Raw genomic sequence first — 24,673 nt, 5'->3', positions numbered from 1 at the left:
CCCTTGGTGGATCTTTTTGCCACTCAGGCCAACCACAAGGTCCTTCAGTTCTGTTCCAGGCTTCAGGCCAACGACAGACTAGCATCAGATGCCTTCCTTCTACTTTGGGGGACAGGCCTTCTGTATGCGTATTCTCTGATACCTCTAGTGGGAAAGACTTTGTTGAAACTCAAGCAAGACCGTGGAACCATGATTCTGATTGCACGCTACTGGCTGTGACTGATTTAGTTCCCTCTTCATCTGGAATTGTCTTCCGAAGAACCGAGGAGATTGGAGTGTTTTCCGACCCTCATCACTCAGAATGAGGGGTCGCTTTTACATCCCAACCTCCAGTCTCTGGCTCTCACGGCCTGGATATTGAGATCCTAGAATTCTTTTCCTTGGGTCTTTCTGAGGGTGTCTCCTGAGTCTTGTTGCTTCCAGGAAAGATTCCACTAAGAGGTGTTATTCTTTCAAATGGAGGAGGTTTGCCGTCTGGTATGACAGCAAGGCCATAAATTCCCTTTCTTGTCCTACATAGACTTTGTTGAATACTTTCTACACTTATCAGAGTCTGTTCTCAATACTAACTCCGTAAGGGTTCACCTTAGTGCAGTTAGTTCTTATCATCAACGTGTATCCTTGGACAGCCTTTAGTTGTTTGCTTTATGAGAGGTTTGCTTTTGTCAAAGCCTCCTGTCAGACCTCCACGAGTGTCATGGGATCTCAACGTTGTTCTCACTTAGCTGATGAAAGCTCCTTTTGAGCCATTGAATTCCTGCCATCTGAAGTACTTGACCTGGAAGGTCATTTTATTGGTGGCTGTTACTTCAGCTCGTAGGGTCAGTGAGCTTCAGGCCTTAGTAGTGGATGCTTATACTAAATTTCATCACAACAGAGTTGTCCTCCACATGCACCCTAAGTTCCTACTGAAGGTGGTGTCGGAGTTCTGTCTGAACCAGTCGATTGTCTTGCCAACATTCTTTCCCTGACCTCATGCCTATCCTGGCGAAAGCAGCTTGTACACCTTGGACTGCAAGAGAGCGTTGGCCTTTTACATGGAGTGGACGAAGCCCTACAGACAAGTCCGCCCAGTTGTTTGTTTCTTTGATTCCAACAGGATGGGGGTCGCCATTGGGAAACGCACCATTTACAATTGGCTAGCAGATTGCAACTCCTTTGCTTATGCCCAGGCTGGGCTAACTTTGGAGGGTCATGTCTCAGCTCATAATGTTAGAGCCATGGCTGCGTCGATAGTCCACTTGAAGCCAGCCTCCATTGAAGAGATTTTCAAGGCTGCGACGTGGTCTTCAGTCCACACATTCACATCTCACTACTTCCTTGAGCAGGATACCAGGCACGGCAGTTGATTTGGGCAGTCAGTGTTGCAGAATCTGGGGTCTACAATCCAACTCTACCCTCCTAGGCCTGGTTTGTTCTGTTCCAGACTGCACCTTCATCTAGTTGTATATAGTTTCAGGTTAATCTATGTGAAGTCCTCACTGTTGCGAGGCCCAGTTGACCAATGTTTGTTTTTTTGGGTGAGCCTGGATGCTAGGGATTCCCCACTTGTGTGAATTGTAAGCCTGCTTGTCCTTGGAGAAAGCAAAGATACTTACCTGTAGCACATGTTCTCTGAGGACAGCATTCTCACCATCCTACCCATCTCCCTTGAAGCTGTCTTTTCTTCATATTTTATTTCGTATTTTTGCTTTTATATTAAACAAAGGCACAGCTGCGCTGTGGTGGGGCAGCACTTGCGTTTGCGTGTTGGAGTTCTCACGCTCCAGACAGCTATCATTCTTTTTTCTATGCCGTTTTGCCGATCCGGGCGACGCGGGATAAGTCTATCCACTTGTGAGAATATGAAGCCTGCTGTCCTCGGAGAATACCTGCTACAGGAAAGTATCTTCACTTTATTTATGCAAAGTCTCGTACCCATACACCATGCTTACCCCCATCACTGTGGCTTTAATTTGATTAATAGACTTTTTTTTTCCCCTTTAGACGTAAAAAAAAAAAAAAAAAAGTTAATACTATTCTTCAGAATCCCTTTTCCTTAGGGTCTCAGAAATACCAACATTTATAGCTACCATTTATGAAATATTCATGTAGAATGGTTCAAGTCACCAAAAGAATTTTAGTTTTTACACTGTTTATTTAAAATGTTAGAAACATGAGCTGAATCTTGCATATATGATGGCACAAGGAAAGAAATGTGCCCTACCCCCCCCCCCCCCCAAAAAAAAAAAAAATCAACTAATTAAGACAAAGGTTCCAGCATAGACCCTATTGCAGACACTGTTGTTCTTCTGTCAAGAAACGTTTGCTGTTCACAATAAAAGAATGTCAGATTTATTGGTGCATCTTGCTATTTGATTTCTTCTCTAATGTGCCTTACATCCAGAGGTGGTATATGTAGGTTCTTTTCACTCAACTTGGCAAAATTATATGGTACTGGACAAATATTACAGACATTTATTAAACATTTATTAATAAAATATTAAGCTATATTATCAAGAACTAGACAGCCAAGAAGGCATGAAACCCAAAGGTAATGTGTGTAATTGTATTACCACAATTCTAGTTTGACTGATCTTCCAGTTATGCTTAGGTTCTTCAGTAAAACTGGAACTTAATGGTAAGTTTACATGCTTGATACTATTAAAACTTTGTCTCTGTGCAGGAAGCAAGAAAAAAGAGAAGGAACGCCCAGAAATTTCTCCTCCCTCAGACTTTGAGCACACAATTCACGTGGGCTTTGATGCTGTGACTGGTGAATTCACTGTAAGTATTATCAATACCTGCTATTCACAGGAAATAAGAATCAGCTTTTCTCAAAATGTTCGGACTATAGATTTAGGTCCTTAAACACTAAATGTTTACCATAGACACAGGATGGGAGAAAAGCCTTAGCAAACTAGACTATTAGTGGTGTTTTAAGGCATTCTGAGGAGAGCAATATTTTTGGATTTGATGGGCTTCTGAGGACAAGGGAGATTTTAGACTCGACATTTTTTAGTCTCTGCCAGGATCCAAATCCTTGTTTTTATATATAGGAGCTAGAAGGGCTAGTAAACAGCCACTCTCTTACATAGAACAACTCTAGGTTACTGAAGATTACCTTTGCCTTTGTCAGCCCTCTTTTTTTTTTTTTTTTTTTTTTTTTTTTTAAGAGAGAGAGAGTAGTATTTTGTACAGAACTGTATGTCATTAAAATTTAACAGAAGTTTTTTATTTTTAAACTGTGTCCATATTATAGGTTAGCGAAATTATCAAATTTTGTTTTGCATGTCAAATTAAGCGGTTGCTCATGCCATTTGAGGCATTTTTGTCATGTGCTGTCTTTTTTTTTTTTTTTTTAGGGAATGCCAGAACAATGGGCTCGATTATTGCAGACCTCCAATATCACTAAGCTGGAGCAAAGAAGAACCCTCAAGCTGTTCTGGATGTTCTTAAGTTCTATGATTCTAAAGACTCTGCAAAACAGAAATATCTTAGTTTCTCAGCTCCAGGTGAGGCAGCGTAGGGTTACTAGGCAGGATCAACCTGAGCTATGATGTTTTCATATCCTGGATTACTGACATCAGTCAGTTAAACCAGTAGTTCCCAAACCTGGTCCTGGATGTACCCCGGCCAGTTGGGTTTTCAGGATATCCACAATGAATATTCATGAGACAGATTTGCATGTATGCATCTCTGTCATAAATATTTATTGTGGATATCCTGAAAACCTGGCTGGCTGGGGTACCTCTAGAACCAAGTACTGATTTGGTCCCAGAGCCTCCAGCATACTGGATTTATAAATCTAATGTTAACTGCATCCTTTAGTTCGTTTTGCAACATCTTCTGTTATTCTTTCAATATGGAACTTCAAAGCAAGAAATTATTATACTTTTCTTTTAACTAAACTAATAGGATACCGCAGGTAGTTCAGAGCACACATCTTTGGTAGATGGAAGGGTGGGTGATGGGAAGAACATGCAGCCTGCTTTACTGTTTGGTACTCCAGCATATGCTTGTATATTTGCTATTGAAGCAATACCAGAATAAGTACTGCAATAAAACAAATTTGTGCTTAGGGAGCAGAAAGGGGCTGGGGTCAAAATTTGTCGTATTTAGATGCTAAAATGGTTTCCTATTAAGTTTAGAAGATTATACTCAATGTTACTAGGACTGGAGATAGAACAGTAGTCCAAATGGATAGTTTAGGAGAGAAACCTAGATAAATGGAGGATTAAGGTATTTTTTGCTTTCGTGGGAAAGACTTGTTTTATGAACATAAGTATAGTTAATTTGAGATTCTTGAAAATTAAAGTGTGCAGCTTGAATGCAGTTGCATCATTCTTAGAGATTTATAATTTAAAGAATGTGTTTTGCTCACACCAAAAGTAAGAAAAACTTTAAAATAAAATCTTATTTGGTAAATCTACAGCCGGACTGAAAACTCTGGTGGACAGTTTCTCACACGTTACTTCATTCAAAAGCTGCAGTTGGACTTAAGAACAAAATTTTTTTAAAAATACCACTTTCAAATAAAGCTACATCTGCCTTTTAGCGTGTTAACTTTTTGTAAAGAAAGATTTGTTGGGAATATTGTGCTGTTAAAATATAACTAAAAAAACAGTTAATTTCTTTCTTATAGTAATTGACTTGATAGTAGGATTATAATTTAATGAGTGTCATAGAGATTTGTTTATTTTTATTTTATTTATTTACAGCATTTCTATCCCACATTTTCCAATTAGTGTTGTTTCAATGTGGCTTACATGGAACTAAGATGTCCCAGTCCTTAGAGCTGTACACCTGGACATTTCTTCTGCTACATTTAGAGATAGGTTACAGCAGACACATTCATAAGGTCTTAAGCTTAAGCCCACCCACCCCAAGACAGACACTTCATAAATAACTTCCCCAAATACACTACTTATCACAAATTAACTCCACCCATATTACAACTGTCTCTGAAAAGAAAACCCCTCATTATCACAGGAATCCCCAGTCTTCTACTCACCAGCTAAGGATTACTGCTCTAATAATAAGAATCTCAGCCAACATATCCATAGGCTGCTGTTCTCACTATATCATACCTGTTCCTACCCATTTCAACCAATCAGGATGACTTTTATTCTCTGTAATAATTGTGATGCTTTAGTTTCAAGACCAATTATCTGGAGACTTAAGGCTTGTCCTATCTGTCTGCAGCTCACTAGATTAAAACACAAGCTCAGTAAAGTAAAACAGGAACTAGATGCACTTAAAGCAGCATCTAGCACCGCACAATATCATACTGCACAAAATCATACCAAATTATCACCAATACCACAAAGGATAAAACCACCTAAGAATAGATGGATCACGGTGGGCTCAGGCAGACTTCGTTATGTGACAAGAAAGCATCTGACCTCACAAGTGTTGCCCCTACAAAATTCTTTTACTCCATTACAGCACTGTGATGTTCTTGAAAACAGAACGGAAGCCAAAGAAAAAACAATAAAAGTGGAACAAAAAGATATGAAGGTACCCAAAGAGAAAAGAAACCCCCAAATCACTAATGTTGAAACGCATTCCAGGAAATGTAGATGGAAAGCGATGACCACAAATGCTCGCAGTCTAAGCAATAAAGTTCATGACCTTCAGGCCCTGATGTTGGAGGCAGACTTGGATTTTGCAATCACGGAGACGTGGCTCAATGGTTCCCATGAATGGGATGCAAACATACCAGGCTATAATCTATTTAGGAAGGATAGAGAGGGTCGTAAAGGTGGAGGAGTAGCTCTGTATGTGAGGAATGATATCACAGCGACTGAAATGACAGGGACCTGGGGAAAGGAAGAAGCGATATGGATCACCTTAAAAAGAGATGATAGAACCTCTGTCCACGTGGGTGTTGTCTACAGACCTCCGACACAATTGGAGGAATTAAGACCTGATTGCAGATATTCAAAAGTTGGGAAGCAAGAGAGAGGTGCTGTTGCTGGGAGATTTCAATCTGCCGGATGTAGATTGGAAGGTTCTGTCTGCAGAATCGGAAAGAAGTAGAGGGATCGTGGATGCTTTCCAAAGTGTTTTGCTCAGACAAATGATGATGGGACCCACAAAGGAGGGAGCGACACTGAATCTGGTGCTCACAAATGGGGATAGTGTGCCAAATATCCGCGTGGGTGCCCACCTGGGCATCAGTGACCATCAAACAGTTTGGTTTGATATAACAGCTAAAGTGGAGAGCGGCCACTCAAAACTCAAAGTCCTGGATTTCAAGCGTGTTGACTTTAGTAAAATGGGGGAATACCTGAGGAAGGAGATGATGGGCTGGGAGGAAGTACGAGAAGTGGAAGGACAGTGGTCCAGGCTGAAAGAAGCTATAAATAGGGCCACGAACCTTTATGTAAGGAGAGTAAATAAAAGCAAGAGAAAAAGGAAACCGATATGGTTCTCCAAGCAAGTGGTTGAGAAAATAAAGGCTAGAGTTGGCGTTCTAGAAATACAGAAAAACGCAAGAAAAGGAACACATGGAGGAATACCGGATGAAACTGAAAGAAGCCAAGAGAGAGATACGACTGGCAAAAGCGCAAACGGAAGAACAAATGGCTAGAAATGTAAGGAGGGGTGACAAAAATTTCTTCAGGTATATTAGTGAAAGGAGAATGGCTAAAAAGGGAATTGTGAGACTAAAAGATACTGCGAACCGCTATGTGGATAATGATGAAGAAAAAGCAATTTGCTAAATAGATACTTTTGTTCTGTTTTCACAGAAGAAAATCCTGGAGAAGGACCGAGATGGACTGACAAAAGTACATGTGAGAGTGGAGTGGATTTAGCACCGTTCACGGAAGAGAGTGGGTATGAACAACTAGGAAACCTAAAGGTGGACAAAGCCATGGGACCGGACGGGATCCACCCCAGGATATTGAGGGAGCTCAGAGAGGTTCTGGCTGGTCCTCTTAAAGATTTGTTTAATATATCCTTGCAGACGGGAGAGGTTCCGAGGGATTGGAGAACGGCGGAGGTGGTCCCTCTTCACAAAGTGGTGATAGGGAAGAAGCTGGAAACTACAGGCCAGTAAGCCTCACTTCAGTTATTGGAAACGTAATGGAAGCGATGCTGAAGGAAAGGATAGTGAATTTCCTGGAAGCCATAAGTTGCAAGATCCGAGACAACATGGTTTTACCAAAGGGAAATCATGCCAAACGAATCTCATTGAGTTCTTTGATTGGGTGACAGGAGAATTGAATCAGGGACGAGCTATAGACGTAATCTTAGATTTCAGCAAAGCTTTTGACACAGTTCCCCACAGAAGGCTCTGAAATAAACTGGATGGGCTGAAGATAGGACCCAAAGTGGTGAACTGGATTAGGAACTGGTTGACGGACAGACGCCAGAGGGTGGTGGTGAATGGAATTCGCTCGGAGAAGGGAAAGGTGAGTAGTGGAGTGCCTCAGGGATCGGTGCTGGGGCCTATTCTGTTCCATATATTTGTGAGTGACATTGCCAAAGAGTTAGAAGGTAAAGTTTGCCTATTTGCGGATGATACTAAGATCTGTAACAGAGTGGACACCCGGGAGGGAGTGGAAAACATGAAAAAGGATCCGAGGAAACTAGAAGAATGGTCTAAGGTTTGGCAATTAAAATTCAATGCGAAGAAATGCAAAGTGATGCACTTAGGGAATAGAAATCCACGGGAGACGTATGTGTTAGGCGGGAAGAGTCTGATAGGTACGGACGGAGAGAGGGATCTTGGGGTGATAGTATGTGAGGATTTGAAGGCGACGAAACAGTGTGACAAGGTGGTGGCCGTAGCTAGAAAGTTGTTAGGCTGTATAGAGAGAGGTGTGACCAGCAGAAGAAAGGGGGTGTTGATGCCCCTGTATAAGTCGTTGGTGAGGCCTCACCTGGAGTATTGTGTTCAGTTTTGGAGGCCGTATCTTGTTAAGGATGTAAAAAGAATTGAAGTGGTGCAAATAAAAGCTACGAGAATGGTAAGGGATTCGCGTTACAAGACGTATGAGGAGAGACTTTCTGAACTAAACATGTATACTCTGGAGGAAAGGAGAAGCAGGGGTGATATGATACAGACGTTCAAATATTTGAAAGGTATTAATCCGCAAACAAACCTTTTCCGGAGATGGGAAGGTGGTAGAACGAGAGGTCATGAAATGAGATTGAAGGGGGGCAGACTCAAGAAAAATGTTAGGAAGTATTTTTTCATGGAGAGAGTAGTGGATGCTTGGAATGCTCTCCTGCGGGAGGTGGTGGAAATGAAAACGGTAACGGAATTCAAACATGCGTGGGATATGCATAAAGGAATCCTGTGCAGAAGGAATGGATCCTCAGGAGCTTAGTCGAGATCGGGAGGCGGGGCTGGTGGTTGGGAGGCGGGGATAGTGCTGGGCAGACTTATACGGTCTGTGCTAGAGCCGGTGGTGGGAAGCGGGACTGGTGGTTGGGAGGCAGGGATAGTGCTGGGCACACTTATACGTTCTGTGCCAGAGCCGGTGGTGGGAGGCAGGGCTGGTGGTTGGGAGGCAGGGATAGTGCTGGGCAGACTTATACGGTCTGTGCCAGAGCCAGGGCCGCCGAGAGGGGGGGGGGACAGGGGGGGACAAAAGTCCCCGGGCCCGGGCCTCCGGAGGGGCCTGGTGCCACCACAGTCAGGCCCGCCTGCCGTCGCTCCCGAACTAACCTTAAACGCCTCCGGAGCACGGAAGGAAGGAGAGGTCTGCCCTGCTGCAGCGAAGGTGGGGAAAGGAAGGAGGCGTTTAAGGTTAGTTCAGGGCCCGGTGGCGGCCTTGTCCCGGGCCCGGCTCTGGCTCTCGGCGGCCCTGGCCAGAGCTGGTGGTTGGGAGGCAGGGATAGTGCTGGGCAGACTTATACGGTCTGTGCCCAGAAGAACACAGGTACAAATCAAAGTAGGGTATACACAAAAATTAGCACACATCAGTTATCTTGTTGGGCAGACTGGATGGACCGTGCATGTCTTTTTCTGCCGTTATCTACTATGTTACTATATGTTACTATGTAAGATATATAATAAGATAGGGATCTGAATTACGTAGAATCGAACTGGCTTGAAGAGGGATAGGAGAAGTGAGGTAGGAGGAAATATGAAGGACAGGGGAAGGGTGACACGGTGGGGAGGTAGATCTACTAGTGGAAGCTAATGCGGGGTCATGACCAGGCAAGGGATGGAGGGGATGTTGCTGAGTAAGAGTGATGATTACTCATAGTTGATTCATAGTGGAACTTTGTGGAAAGTGTTTTTTGAAGAAGTGGGCCTTGAGTCATTTACAAAAGATCAGGTAAGTATCTAGGCTCCTCAGTGCTTTAAGAAGTACATTCCAGCTCTTTGTGCCTGATGAGTAAACTGTTTTGTATCATACACCCTGAGGAAGTGGAGTGTGAGATAGCTTCATGTTTCTGTGTTGCGTAGCAGCAGGTTTATTAGGTTCAACTTGTATTCCGGAGCCAGATCAAAGATGATTTTGTATGCTATTGTGCAGAGCTTGAAGGTTATCCTTGCCTGCACAGGGAGCCAGTGCAAGGATAACTAGCTCTTTCAAAGCATGAGTTTCTGAAGATCAGTCATGCGGCAGTGTTTTGTGCCGTTAAAGGTTTTTTTATAATTTAATCTTTGCAGCCGAAACAGATACTGTTGTAGTAGTCAGTGTGTACAAGTGTTACGGTTTGTGCAAGTATCCGGAAACTTCTCTCAGAAAGTAGCTTCTATTGCACCTCGTTTTCCACAGTGTATGGAATATTTTGGTCATGGTATTTTTTGTTTGTGCTTCGAAGGACAGGTTTTGGTCTAGTGTGATTCCTAGGATTTTCAGGTTGTCTGCTGTTGGTAGGTGGTCCTGTCAAGGGTAAAGCTGGAGAAAGCCTCCTTTCGGTAATTGAATGTGAGCACTAAGAATTGAGTCTTGTCTCTGAGTTTGAATGCTGTGGTTCAGGATTCCAAGATATTCAATCTTTGAGTTATTGAGGTGTTTATTTCTGATGTGTCTTGACTAAATGGGCTGTATATGGATATATCACCTTCGCGGCGGGCAGCGGCGGGGCGAGCCACTCCTTCCTTCCGTGTCCCGCCCTCGCCTGACGTAACGTCCGTGGGGGCGGAGCACGGAGGGAGGGAGGGGTTTGCCCTGCTGCTGCTTGCTGCGAAGGTGGTGAAAGGAAAGGGAGGAGGCGTTTAAGATTAGTTCAGGGCCCGGTAGCGGATGGAGGGGGGGGGGGGAGCCCGGCGGCGGCGGTGACGATGACCTCGAGTGGGGTGGGTGGGGGGGCCGGGGGCGGCCTTGTCCCGGGCCCAGCTCTGGCTCTCGGCGGCCCTGGCCAGAGCTGGTGGTTGGGAGGCAGGGATAGTGCTGGGCAGACTTATACGGTCTGTGCCCTGAAGAACACAGGTACAAATCAAAGTAGGGTATACACAAAAATTAGCACATATGAGTTATCTTGTTGGCAGACTGGATGGACCGTGCAGGTCTTTTTCTGCCGTCATCTACTATGTAGATGGATGAGTTGAAGCCATGCTTTGATAGTGTCCTTGCCAGTGGCATCATTATTACGTTGAACAGTGCAGGTGAGATCGGTGAGCCTTGCGTTACACCATAGTCTGCCTTCCATGGGGAGGGGGGGGGGGGGGAGAGTATGTTGTTCATTTTGACCTGGTAGCAGCTTGATGTTAGGAATCCTTTAAAGCATTGTAGTACCCTCGCCTCCGATACCGAGTTTGTCCAGCATTCTTAGTAAGATAAAGTGGTTGACCATGTCGGATTGCGCTTGATATGTTGAATTGTAGAAGCAGGATTTTCTTTCTCTTGCTGATTTCACTTTTGAATTTGGCCAGTAAGGTCATAAGTACAGTTTTGGTGCTGAACTGAGGTTTGAATACCGATTGGGAGTATAGAGTTATTGTTGATGTAGTCCATTAGTTGACTGGCGATCAGGCCTTCCATTACCTTGATCATGAGCAGGATAGAGGGCACTGGTCTGTAGTTTGAGACTTCGCTTCTACACTTTTGCAAAGTCTTTAGGATTAGCATCAGTACTATTCTACTTCTCATAAGTACATAAGTAATGCCATACTGGGAAAAGACCAAAGGTCCATCATACCTAGTATCCTGTCCCCGACAGCGGCCAATCCAGGTCATGGGCATCTGGCAAGCTACCCAAACGTACAACATTTTATACATGTTATTCCTGAAATTGTGGATTTTCCCATGTCCATTTTGTGGCGGTCTATGGACTTGTCCTTTAGGAAACCGTCCAACCACTTTTTAAACTCTGCCAAGCTAACCGCCTTCACTATGTTCTCCGGCAACAAATTCCAGAGTTTAATTACGCGTTGGGTGAAGAAATATTTTCTCCGATTTGTTTTAAATTTACTACACTGTAGTTTCCTCGCATGCCCCCTAGTCCTAGTATTTTTGGAAAGCGTGAACAGACGCTTCACATCCACCTGTTCCACTCCACTCATTATTTTATATACCTCTATCATGTCTCCCCTCAGCCGTCTCTTCTCCAAGCTGAAAAGTCCTAGCCTCCTTAGTCTTTCTTCATAGGGAAGTCGTCCCATCCCCGCTATCATTTTCGTCGCCCTTTGCTGCACCTTTTCAATTATACTATATCTTTCTTGAGATGCGGCGACCAGAATTGAACACAATACTCAAGGTGCGGTCGCACCATGGAGCGATACAACGGCATTATATCATCCCTCACACCTGTTCTCCATACCTTTCCTAATAATACCCAACATTCTATTCGCTTTCCTAGCCGCAGCAGCACACTGAGCAGAAGGTTTCAGTGTATTATCAACGACGACACCCAGATCCCTTTCTTGGTCCGTAACTCCTAACGTGGAACCTTGCATGACGTAGCTATAATTCGGGTTCTTTTTTTCCCAAATGCTTCACCTTGCACTTGTTCACATTAAATGTCATCTGCCATTTAGCCGCCCAGTCTCGTAAGGTTCTTCTGCAATTTTTCACAATCCTGTTGCGAGTTAACGACTTGAATACCTTTGTGTCATCAGCAAATTTAATTACCTCGCTGGTTACTCCCATCGCTAAATCGTTTATAAATATATTAAAAAGCAGGAGTCCTAGCACTCACCCCTGAGGAACCCCACTAACTACCCTTCTCCATTGTGAATACTGCCCATTTAACCCCACTCTCTGTTTCCTATCCTTCAACCAGTTTTTAATCCACAATAGGACATTTCCTCCTATCCCATGACCCTCCATTTCCTCTGTAGCCTTCATGAGGTACCTTGTCAAATGCCTTTTGAAAATCCAGATACACAATATCAACCGGCTCCCCTTTGTCCACATGTTTGTTTACTCAATCAAAGAATTGAAGTAAATTGGTCAGGCAAGATTTCCCCACACTAAAGCTGTGCTGACTTGGGCTCAGTAATCCATGTCCTCAGATGTGCTCTTAATTTTGTTTTTAATAATAGCCTCTACTATTTTCCCCCGGCACCGACGTCGGACTCACCGGTCTATAATTTCCCGGATCTCCCCTGGAACCTTTTCTAAAAATCGGTGTTACATTGGCCACCCTCCAATCTTCCGGTACCACGCTCGATTTTAAGGATCAATTACATATTACTAACAATAGCTCCGCAAGCTCATTTTTCAGTTGTATCAGTACTCTAGGATGTATACCATTCGGTCCAGGAGAATTGCTACTCTTCAGTTTGCTGAACTGCCCCATTACGTCCTCCAGGTTTACTGTGAATTCAGTAAGTTTCTCTGACTCGTCTGCTTGAAATACCATATCCGACACGGGTATCCTACCCAAATCTTCCTCGGTGAAGACCGAAGCAAAGAATTCATTTAATCTCTCCGCTACGTCTTTGTCTTCCTTGATTGCCCCTTTTACCCCTCGGTCATCCAGCCGCCCAACCGATTCTTTTGCCGGCTTCCTGCTTTGATATACTGAAAAATTCTTTTACTATGTTTTTTTTTGCTTCTAATGCTATTTTTTGTCGTAATCCCTCTTGGCCTTCTTTATCTGGGCCTTGCATTTGCTTGACACTCTTTATGCTGCTTCTTGTTATTTTCAGACAGTTCCTTCTTCCATTTTTTGAAGGCGTTTCTTTTAGCTTCCTTCACCTCACTTTTCAACCACGCCGGCCGTCTTTCTTTTCTAATTTGCGCAATAAGTTTGGCCTGGGCCTCCAGGTTGGTACTTTTGAACAGCATCCACGCCTGTTGTACAGTTTTTACCCTCTCAGTTGTCCCTCTAAGATTTTTTTTTACCGTTCTTCTCATTCTATCATAGTCTCCTTTTTTAAAGTTAAACACTAACATATTTGACTTCCTATGTATAGTTACTTCAAGGTTGATATCAAAACTGATCATATTATGATCACTGTTATCAAGCGGGCCCCAGTACCATAACGTCCCTCACTAGATCATGCGCTCTACTAAGGACCAAGCCTAGAATTTTTCCTTCTCTTGTTGGCTCCTGCACCAGCTGCTCCATAAAGCTGTCCTTGATTTCATCAAGGAATTGAACCTCTCTAGTGTGTCCCGATGTTACATTTACTCAGTCTATATTTTGGTAATTGAAGTCACCCATTATCTCCATTGGGAATAGTCAGTTGGTTAGCATGAATGATATGTACATTAATACATAAGTATATAAGTATTGGCATACTGAGACAGGACCGAAGGTCCATCAAGCCCAGCATCCTGTTTACAACAGTGGCCAATCCAGGTCACAAATAACTGGCAAGATCCCAAAACGGTACAATACATTTTATGCTGCTTATCCTGGAAAGATGGCTTATGGACTTTCTTTTTTAAACCCCACTAAGCTAACAGCTTTTACTACATTCTCTGGCAATGAATTCCAGAGTTTAATTACATGTGTGAAGAAATATCTTCTCCGATTCATTTTAAATTTACTACTTTGTAGCTTTATTGCATGCCCCCTAGTCCTAGTATTTTGGAAAGAATAAACAATCGATGCATGTGTACCCGTTTCATTTCATCTCTATCATATCTTCCCTCAGCTGTCTCTTCTCCAGGCTGAAGAGCTCTAGCTGCTTTAGCCTTTCCCATCCCCTTTATCATTGATGTCACCCTTCTCTATACTATTACTACTTAACATTTCTAAAGCGCTACTACTACTACTACTATTTAGCATTTCTATAGCGCTACAAGGCGTACGCAGCGCTGCACAAACATAGAAAAAAAGACAGTCCCTGCTCAAAGAGCTTACAATCTAATAGACAAAAAATAAATAAAGTAATCAAATCAATTAATGTGAACGGGAAGGAAGAGAGGAGGGTAGGTGGAGGCGAGTGGTTACAAGTGGTTACGAGTCAAAAGCAATGTTAAAGAGGTGGGCTTTCAGTCTAGATTTAAAGGTGGCCAAGGATGGGGCAAGACGTAGGGGCTCAGGAAGTTTATTCCAGGCGTAGGGTGCAGCGAGACAGAAGGCGCGAAGTCTGGAGTTGGCAGTAGTGGAGAAGGGAACAGATAAGAAGGATTATTCCATGGAGCGGAGTGCACGGGAAGGGGTATAGGGAAGGACGAGTGTGGAGAGATGCTGGGGAGCAGCAGAGTGAGTACATTTATAGGTTAGTAGAAGAAGTTTGAACAGGATGCGAAAACGGATAGGGAGCCAGTGAAGGGTCTTGAGGAGAGGGGTAGTATGAGTAAAGCGACCCTGGCGGAAGACGAGACGGGCAGCAGAGTTTTGAACCGACTGGAGAGGGGAGAGGTGACTAAGTGGGAGACCAGCAAGAAGCAGATTGCAGTAGTCTAAACGAGAGGTGACAAGGGTTGTGGATGAGGGTTTTGGTAGAGTGCTCGGAAAGAAAGGGGCGGATTTTACGGATGTGTAAAGAAAGAAACAACAGGGTTACGCAGCGCTGTACAATTTAAACATAGAAGGACAGTCCCTGCTCAAAGAGCTTACAATCTAAAGGACACGTGAACAGTCAGGGGCAGTCAAATTGGGGCAGTCTGGATTTCCTGAAAGAGTTAGGTGCCGAACGCAGCATTGAAGAGGTGGGCTTTAAGCAAAGACTTGAAGATGGGCAGGGAGGGGGCTTGGTGTAAAGGCTCGGGAAGGTTGTTCCAAGCATAGGGTGAGGCGAGGCAGAATGAGCGGAGCCTGGAGTTGGCAGTGGTGGAGAAGGGTAATGAGAGGAGGGATTTGTCCTGTGAATGGAGGTTTCGGGCGGGAACGTAAGGGAGATGAGGGTAGAGAGGAAGTGCGGGGCAGCAGACTGAATGCATTTGTAGGTAAGAAGGAGAAGCTTCAACTGAATGCAGTATCTGATTGGAAGCCAGTGAAGTGACCTGAGGAGAGGGGTGATATGAGTATATGGTTCTGGCGGAATATAAGACGTGCAGCAGAGTTCTGAACAGATTGAAGGGGGGATAGGTGGCTAAGTGAGAGGCCGGTGAGGAGTAAGTTGCAGTAGTCAAGGCGAGAGGTAATGAGAGCATGGACGAGAGTTCGGGTGGTGTGTTCAGAGAGGAAAGGGCAAATTTTGCTGATGTTAAAGAGGAAGAAGCGACAGGTCTTGGCTATCTGCTGGATATGCGCAGAGAAGGAGAGGGAGGAGTCAAAGATGATGTTTTCTAATACCACCCTATCTTTTTTGAGAAGTGGTGACCAGAACTGCACACAATATTCAAGGTGCAGTTGCACCATAGAGCAATACAAAGGCATTATAATGTCCTCATTTTTGTTTTTCATTTCTTTCCTAATAATTTCTAACATTCTATTTGCTTTCCTAGCTGCCGCTGCACACTGAACAAAGGGTTTCAACGTATCATTAACAGTGACACCTAGATCCCTTTCCTGGTCGGTGACTCCTAATGTTGAGCCTTGCATTACGTAGCTATAGTTCAGGTTCCTCTTTTCCACATGTGTCACTTTGCACTTGCTCACATTAAACGTTGTCTGCTATTTGGATGCCCAGTCTCCCAGTCTCACAAGGTCCTCTTGTAATTTTTCACAATCCTCTTGTGATTTAAGAACTTGGAATAACTTTGTGTCGTCAGCAAATTTAGTTACCTCACTAGTTACCAGTGTTGTAGCCAGAAGGCAATTTTGGGTGTCCCAACAAGTTGGATGGATGGGCACTAGAGCTGCCAACGTTTAGAAAGAGAAAATACACCTATGCTTTGCCCCTACCCCACCCATGCTCCACCTTTACCTCACTCTCATTACTTCAGTGAGGAGAGCAGTGCAGGCTTCAGTGGCCAATTGTGAGCTAAAGGAAGTACAAGACACTGCATTCTTCTTCAGCCCCATTGAGCCACGATCCTCCAACATATATATGGTATTGAAAGCCAAATACATTCTGCATCCAGAGAACCTCCTGGCCTTCCTTACAATGGCAGCAGAGCAAGGACATTTCCCATAAAACTCGCCATACAAAGAAATTTTGGTAATCTCAATAACAGACATATTGTAAAGTAATTTAAAAAAAAATCTATAAACAAAAGGTCACTCAGAATCTAGAGCAAATCTATCATGCCAGCACTAACTTCCAAAACAAGGATCCTACCTATGAAAAGATAGTACCTCAAATATTAGTGGGGCCCTAAAATATCAATACATCTGTTGAGAAAACTGAACAAGCTAAATTACTACAGAATGCTACATAGAAAATTCATGGTGACAGAATACCTCAGAGTCACATACACAGAACACAAATGCCAATACAGAATAAGTGAACACAAACTCTATAAATTAAACTGAAACCCCAAGAAACCAGACCTTGCATGTAGTACTGCACTAGAGAAACACAAAAAGAAAGGCATTTCCTCCTGTGCAAAATATAAAGATACTAGTAAAAAAGCTCCCGTTTCAGATGCAAATGAAACGGTGCTAGCAAGGTTTTCTTCTGTGTGCATGTGGGATGTGTGTGTCCCTGCCCTCTGCCCTCTCTCCCCTCCCCCCCTCTGTCCTTCACTGCTTTGCTGTGTTTTCCTTCACTAACGAGGGCGGGGTAGACACTCATGGGGAAACCGGATATCTCTCCCCCTTCACACTTCCGGCTGGAGGTTTCATAGAACGTTGGTGTTGCCTTTTATATAGAGAGATCACATGCCAGGGATGGTGGGTTTTTTTTTTTTTTGGGGGGGGGGGGGGGGTGCAAATAGGGCAATTATGTGTGGCTCTCTGGCCAGAGAGAGCCCCAAGCTTGTGAGAATCTGAAGAAGGCGCAGCCTGATAATGGGCTTTCGTGTCCTCTCCCAGATTTCTTCCCTGGGCCCCAGCCATGTTTGACATATGTCAAATCTGACATAGTCTAATCACAAAATAGAAATAAAAGTAATTTTTGTACCTTTTTGTTGTCTGGTCATTTTATTTTTCATATCATATTGGGCCCAGTCTCTGGTTTCTGCTTCCCTGTGTCTTTCCTGTCCATTTGACATTTCTTCTGTCTCCATGTTCACCATTCATTTCCGTGTCCATATATTTCCTTATCCAGCATCTCCCCTGTGTATATATCCCCACATCATCATAATTGTGCACCCATGTACCCCATGCCCTGCATCTCCCTTCTGTGTTCCTATTCTCTCCCTTGTCTGGTATCTCCCCTCTGTGTCCATTGTATCTCTGTTCCCATATCTCCACCCCCCATGTCCATTGTATCTCTATTCCCATATCTCCTTCCCCACCCCTCTATCAGGCATTGCCCCTCTGTGTTCATATGCCATCCCAATACAGCATCTCACCTGTGTCACTGTCCCCAAGCTCCCATCCAGTGCCCATCATCTCCCTTCTGTTTCTCTATACCTCTCTCTGTCCCTTTCTCCCTCCCCCACACCAATATGTCCCTCTCCTTTCTGACCCCACCCCAACCAGCTTTTCTCTTCTTCCTCCCCTTTATGCATTTGGTTCATTCTCCATTGTGGGTTCAGCATTTGACCCCCTCTTCCTTTATCTCCTTGATTCCCTTCCCTCTAACCCTAACTTTTCTGAAGGCTTCCCTTCCCTCTAACTTCTCCCCTCCCCTTCTCCTCTCATAGGACCAGCACTTCTCCCTTCATTCCAGCCCCCCTTGCAGGTCCACATCTCTCCCCCTTCCTTCCAGCCCCCCCCTGCATATCCACACCTCTCTCCCTTTGCTGCAGACCCCTTGCATGCCCAACATCTCTCTCCCTTTCCTCCCACTCCCTCACCCAGCACATCTCTCCCCTACATATCCAGCACCTCTCTCCCTTTGCTCCAGCTCCTTGCATGCCCATCAGCTCTCTCCCTTCCTCCCCTGCATATCCAGCAACTCTCTCCCTTCCCTCCAGCATGCATACATGTCCAGTGCCTCTTCCCTTCCCTCCCCTCCAGCCCCCATTTCCAGCACCTCTTCCCCTCCCACAGTTCTGGCACTGCCACCTCCATGTCTTCCTTACTGTCCCCCCATCCTTGCCGCTGCTCTTGCACTTCACTGTATCATTGCCGCCCAGCAGGAACTCCACACAGCGCTGCGTCAGAGCCTTCCCTCTGCCGTGTCCCGCCCAGCCTGTATAAACAGGAAGTTACATCAGTGGGTGAGACGCAGTAGAGGGAAGGCTCCGATGCACTGTGTGGAGCTCCTGCCCAGCGGAATGATACCATTAAAGTTCAAGCGCCGCGGGGGTGGGGGAGGGTAAAAAGATGTGGAAGTGCCTGAACTGCAGGAGGGGTGAGAGGCGCTGAACATGCAAGGGTGGAGGGAAGGGAAGAGGCGCTGTTCTGGACATGTGGGAGCGAGGTTGGAGGGAAGGAAGAGAGGGAATGTTTGGTTGGGGTGTAGCGCTTCTGGGTGGGCCTGGGCCACCTAGACCCACCTGTAGCTACACCCCTGCTAGTTACTCCCATCTCTTGATCATAGTAGCCTAGTGGTTAGTGCAGTGGACTTTGATCCTGGGGTACTGAGCTCGATTCCCACTGCAGCTCCTTGTGACTCTGGGCAAGTCATTTAACCCTCCATTGCCCCTGGTACAAAATAAGTACCTGAATATATGTAAACCGCTTTGAATGTAGTTGCAAAAAAAAAAAACCACCTCAGAAAGGCGGTATATCAAGTCCCATTTCCCTTTCCCTTTATAAATATGTTGAAAAGCAACAGTCCCAGCACAGACACCTGGGGAACCCCACTATATACCCTTCTCCATTGAGAACACTGGCTGGCCATTTAACCCTACTCTCTGTTTTCTATCTTTTAACCAGTTTTTAGTCCACAGTAAAACACAACCTCCTATACCATGACTCACCAATTTCCTCTGGAGTCTTTCATGAGGTACATTGTCAAATGCCTTTTGAAAATCCAGATACACAATATCGATCGGCTCACCTTTGTCCACATGTTTGTTCACCCCTTCAAAGAAATGTAATACATTGGTGAGGCAAGATTTGCCTTCACTAAATCTATGTTGGCTTTGTCTCATTAATCCATACTTTTGAATATACTCTGTAATTTTGTTCTTTATAATCTCTACCATTTCGCCCGGCACCGACGTAAGGCTCACCGGTCTATAATTTACGGATCACCTCTGGAGTCTATTTTAAAAAATTGGCGTTACATTGGCCACCCTCCAATCTTCCGGTACGATTCTTGATTTTATAGATAGATTACATATTACTAACAATAGTAATTTTATCAGTACTCTGAGATGAATACCATCCACCCCAGGCGATTTGCTACTCTTCAATTTACCAAATTGCCCCATTACATCTTCCAGGTTTATAGAGATTTCATTCAGTTTCTCTGACTCGTCGGCTTTGAATATCTTTTCTGCCACCGGTATCTCTCTCAAATCTTCCTCGGTGAAGGCCGAAGCAAAGAATTAATTTAATCTCTCCGCTATGTCTTCCCTGAGTGCCCCTTTTGCCCTTCAGTCACCTAGCGGTCCAGCTTATTGTTTTGCTGGCTTCTTGCTTTTAATATACCTTAAAAAATTTCTGCTATGTGTTTTTGCCTTCAACGCATTCTTTTTTTCAAAGTCCCTCTTTGCCTATCATCAGCGCTTTGCATTTTGACTGAAAATAATAACAGCATAAGGAATTAAATAAATGTCAAATTTCCTTATGCTGTTATTATTTCAGTCAAATCCTTCTTCTATTTTCTGAAGGCTTTTCTTTTAGCTCTGATAGCGCCCTTTACCTCACTTTTTAACCATGCTGGCTGGTCTTCCTTCCTCCATTTCTTAATGGAATATTTGGCCTAGGATGATATTTTTGAACAGCCTCCGTGCCTGATGTAAAGTTTTGACCATTGCAGCTGTCTCTTAAGTTTTTTTTTTCACCATTCTCATTTTATCATAGTCTTCTTTTTGTAAGTTAAAAGCTAACATATTGGATTTCCTGTGTGTACTTACTCCAAAGCCAATATCAAATCTGATCATATTGTGATCATTATCAAGCGGCTCCGTCACCATTACCTCCTGCACCAGATCATTCACTACATTAAGGACTCTGTCTAGAATTTTGCTCCTCTTGTTGGCTCCTGTACCAGCTATTCCATAAAGCAGTCCTTGATTTCATCAAGGAATTTTACCTCCGTAGCATTCCCTGATGTTATATTTACCCAGTCAATATTGGGGGTAATAGAAATCACCCATTATTATTGTGTTGCCCAGTTTGTTAGGCTCCCTAATTTCTGATAACATTTCTACATCCGTCTGTTCATCCTGGCCAGGTGGATGGTAGTACACTCCTATCACTATCCTTTTCCCCTTTACACGTGGTATTTCAATTCATAGGGATTCCAAGATGTGTTTTGTTTCCTGCAGAATGTTCAATCTATTTGATTCAAGGTCCTCCTTAACATAGAGTACTACCCCTCCACCAATTTGATCCACCCTATCACTACGATATAATTTATACCCTAGGATGACAGTGTTCCACTGGTTATCCTCCTTCTACCAGGGTTCACCTTGGTGCAGTTGGTGTTTATCATCAACGTGTAGAGGGTAAGCCCATCTCTGTACAGCATCTAGTTGTTTGCTTCATGAGAGGTTTGCTGTTGAGGTTTGCTGTTGACAAAGCCCCCTGTCAGACCTCAACGTCATTCTCACCCAGCTCATGAAAGGTCCTTTTAAGCCACTTTATTCATGCCATCTGAAGTACTTGACGTGGAAGGTCGTGCTTTTGGTGGCTCTTACTTCAGCTTGCAGGGTCAGTGAGCATCAGGCCTTAGTTAGGGTTACCATATGGCTCCAGAAAAAGGAGGACGGATTGAGCCAGCCGGGTTTTACTTCCATTGCTTTCAATGGAAGTAATTGAGCCAGCCGGGTTTTACTTCCATTGCTTTCAATGGAAAGCAATGGAAGTAAAACCCGGCTGGCTCAATCCGTCCTCCTTTTTCTGGAGCCATATGGTAACCCTAGCCTTAGTGGCGGATGTAACTTATACCAAGTTTCATCATAGCAGTGTATTCCTCCGCATGCACCCTAAGTTCCTACCTAAAGTTGTGTCTGAATTCCATCTGAACCAGTTGGTTATCTTGCCATCATTCTTCCCCGGACCTCATGCCCATCCTAGCGAAAGTGCACTACATACCTTGGACTGCATGCGAGCATTGGCCTTTTACTTGGAGCACACTAGGCCCTAAAGACAGTCCACTTAACTTTTTTTTTTCTTCATCCCAATAGGATGGGGGGGGGGGTCACCATCAGGAAACACACCATTTCCAATTGGCTGTCAGATTGCATTTTTTTCACTTATGCCTGGGCTGGGCTGACCCTTGAGGGTCATGTCAGGGCTCACAATGTCTGAGCCATGGCTGCTTCTGTAGCCCACTTGAGGTCAGCCTCCATTGAAGAAATTTGTAAGGCTGCTACATGGTCTTCAAAGAAATGTAGTAGATTGGTGAGGCAAGAGTTCCCTTCATTAAATCCATGTTGACTTTGTCTCATTAATCCATGCTTTTGAATATGCTGTGTAATTTTGTTCTTTATAATAGTGTCTACCATTTTGCCCGGCACTGACGTCAGACTCACCGGTCTATAATTTCCCGGATCTCCTCTTGAAAATACAAATACACCATTAGACAAACTAAAAGATCATACTATAAAACTAAAATCGGTCCTAACTACAAGGACACACATAAACTCTTCCAGATCGTCAACAAACTACTAAACACCACGCCAGTTACTACCAACAACATAGACACCCCATCAGCAAATAATCTTGCGAACTACTTCAAAGAGAAAATCATAAAGCTACGACTCATGAAACCTACCAACACAACTGACTACGTTGACCTCCTTGACTGTCTAGATCCAACCCCTGGGGAATCTCCAGCAAGACCGCTCATGGAACAATTCGACAAACTCTCAATTGACAACATCTCCCAATCGCTTAAAAGATACGCCAAGTCTCAATGCAAACTAGACATCTGCCCTAATAACCTTATAAGATCCGCCCCTCAACAACTCAAAACAGACCTCATGACCCACCTGAACTACATGCTACAAAATGGCCTCTTCCCAAAGGACAAAGGAAGCATTCTACTCACTCCCCTACTGAAAGATGCAAAGAAAAGTACAAATGACTTAACTAACTACCGCCCAGTAGCATCCATCCCGCTGATAACCAAACTTATGGAGGGCGTAGTCACAGAACAACTACTAACTACCTAAACAAATATTCAATTCTCCATGAATCCCAATTAGGTTTCCGGTCGAACCACAGCACTGAAACAGTACTAGTGACCTTAATGAACAAATTCAAACAAGCAATCGCAACTGGTAACAACATACTTCTCTTACAATTTGACATTCCAGTGCCTTTGACATGGTTGACGATGGAATACTACCACATATCCTAGAATTCTTTGGAATCTGAGGCAATGTTCTCAACTGGTTTAGAGGATTCCTGACCACAGGATCATACCAAGTAACAACTAAAGAAGTTATATCACCCCCCTGGACACCTGAATGTGGAGTCCCCAAGGATCCCCCCTCTCACCAACCCTCTTCAACCTGATGATGATTCCACTAGCCAAGCTTCTAGCCAACAAAAACCTTAACCCATACATATAGGCGGACGATGTCACAATATACATCCCGTTTAAACATGATCCCAAGGAAATCTCCAACGAAATCAACCAAAGCTTCCAAATAATTCACTCTTGGGCGGATGCATTTCAATTAAAACTTAATGCAGAAAAAACACAATGCCTTACCTCACAATACAATACAAATAAATTCACTACCATAACCACTCCAAACATCTCTCTTCCTGTCTCAAACACACTGAAAATACTCGGAGTCACACTTGACCAGTGGCGTACCAAGGGTGGGGGGGGGTTGTGGGGCAGTCCGTCCCGGGTGCACGCCGCTAGCGGGGGGGGGGGGGGGGGCCCGCACGCCTGTTGGCCGAGTCGCTCGTTTCCTCCCTGCTGCTCCCTCTGCGCGGGAACAGGTTACTTCCTGTTGCCGGGGCAGAGGGAGCAGCAGGGAACGCAGCGAACTCGGAGCCGACAGGCGCGCGGCACGCCCCCCCCCCCACAGCAGGTAAAAATGCACCCGGGGGGGGGGGGGAACGAATCGCGATCCGCCCCGGGTGTCAGCCAGCCTAGGAACGCCACTGCACTGACAGAAATCTCACACTCGACAACCACGTGACAAATACACACTAAGAAAATGGTTCCACGCCATATGGAAACTTAAGAGTAAAACCCTTCTTCCCGAGATCCATCTTCGCAACCTAGTACAGTCCACTGGTACTAAGCCATCTGGACTACTGCAACGCACTTTACGCCGGCTGTACAGAACAGATCACCAAGAAACTCCAGACAGCACAAAATACCGCAGCTACACTCATTTTCAGAAAAACAAAATATGAAAGCGCAAAGCCCCTAAGAGAGAAACTACACTGGCTCCCATTAAAAGAACCGGACCACATTCAAGATCTGCACGATTGTTCATAAAATCATCTACGGAGATGCTCCAACGTACATGCTCGACCTCATTGATTTACCTCCCAGAAATGCTAAACAGATCCTCCCGCACATTTCTTAACCTACACTTCCCGGACTGTAAAGGCTTAAAATACACGCTAACACATGCTACCAGCTTTTCTTACATGAGCATGCAACTTTGGAACGCACTACCAACAAATCTGAAAAACAATTAATGACAGATCATGGACCGACTTTGACACGCTCTCATCAAAAGAAATCTCATATTGGCTCAGAAAATACGACAAATCGCAATGCAAATTAGACATTTGCCCTAACAGTCTAATAAGATCCGCACCCAAACAAGTCAAAACAGACCTCATGAACCACATAAATTACAGGCTTCAAAATGGACTCTTTCCTACGGATAAAGGAAACATCCTACTCACTTCCGTTACCGAACGATGCTAAAAAAAGCACAATGGACCTAACCAACTATTGACCAGTAGCATCTATTCTACTCATGACCAAACTCATGGAAGGTATAGTGACGAAACAACTTACTGAATACCTAAATAAACACTCAATTCTGCACGAGTCCCAATCAGGATTTCGGACGAATCACCAGCACCGAAACTGTACTAGTGTCCGTAATGAACTCATTCAAACAGGCAATTGCGACAGGTAACAACATCCTCCTCGTACAATTCGACATGTCCAGTGCCTTTGACATGGTTAACCATGACATACTAATACATATACTAGAATACTTCGGAGTAGGAGGCACAGTTCTCAAATGGATCAAAGGATTCCTGACCACAAGATCATACC

At 44.3% G+C, this 24,673-nt stretch overlaps 1 protein-coding gene and 1 long non-coding RNA gene across 2 annotated transcripts in view; one reads left to right on the top strand and one right to left on the bottom strand.

The window, feature by feature from the left end:
* The window catches only part of PAK2 (p21 (RAC1) activated kinase 2), a 745,824-nt gene that overhangs the window by 198,772 nt on the left and 522,379 nt on the right, over window positions 1-24,673 (top strand). Inside the window, 3 exon segments of the mRNA XM_030216851.1 lie at window positions 2,666-2,766; window positions 3,345-3,399; window positions 3,402-3,494. Of these exon segments, the coding sequence (XP_030072711.1) occupies window positions 2,666-2,766; window positions 3,345-3,399; window positions 3,402-3,494 (249 nt within the window).
* Window positions 1,862-24,218, bottom strand: LOC115479104. Its single transcript, XR_003943608.1, has 3 exons — window positions 24,083-24,218; window positions 18,141-18,149; window positions 1,862-1,871 (listed from the first exon to the last, which is right to left on the bottom strand). It is a non-coding gene; the product is annotated as an uncharacterized LOC115479104 (long non-coding RNA).

Source organism: Microcaecilia unicolor, chromosome 10 (assembly GCF_901765095.1).
Source record: "Microcaecilia unicolor chromosome 10, aMicUni1.1, whole genome shotgun sequence".
NCBI classification, from domain to species: domain Eukaryota; kingdom Metazoa; phylum Chordata; class Amphibia; order Gymnophiona; family Siphonopidae; genus Microcaecilia; species Microcaecilia unicolor.
Note: the sequence above shows the minus strand (reverse complement) of the source record. Positions and strands in the feature narration are given on the sequence as shown.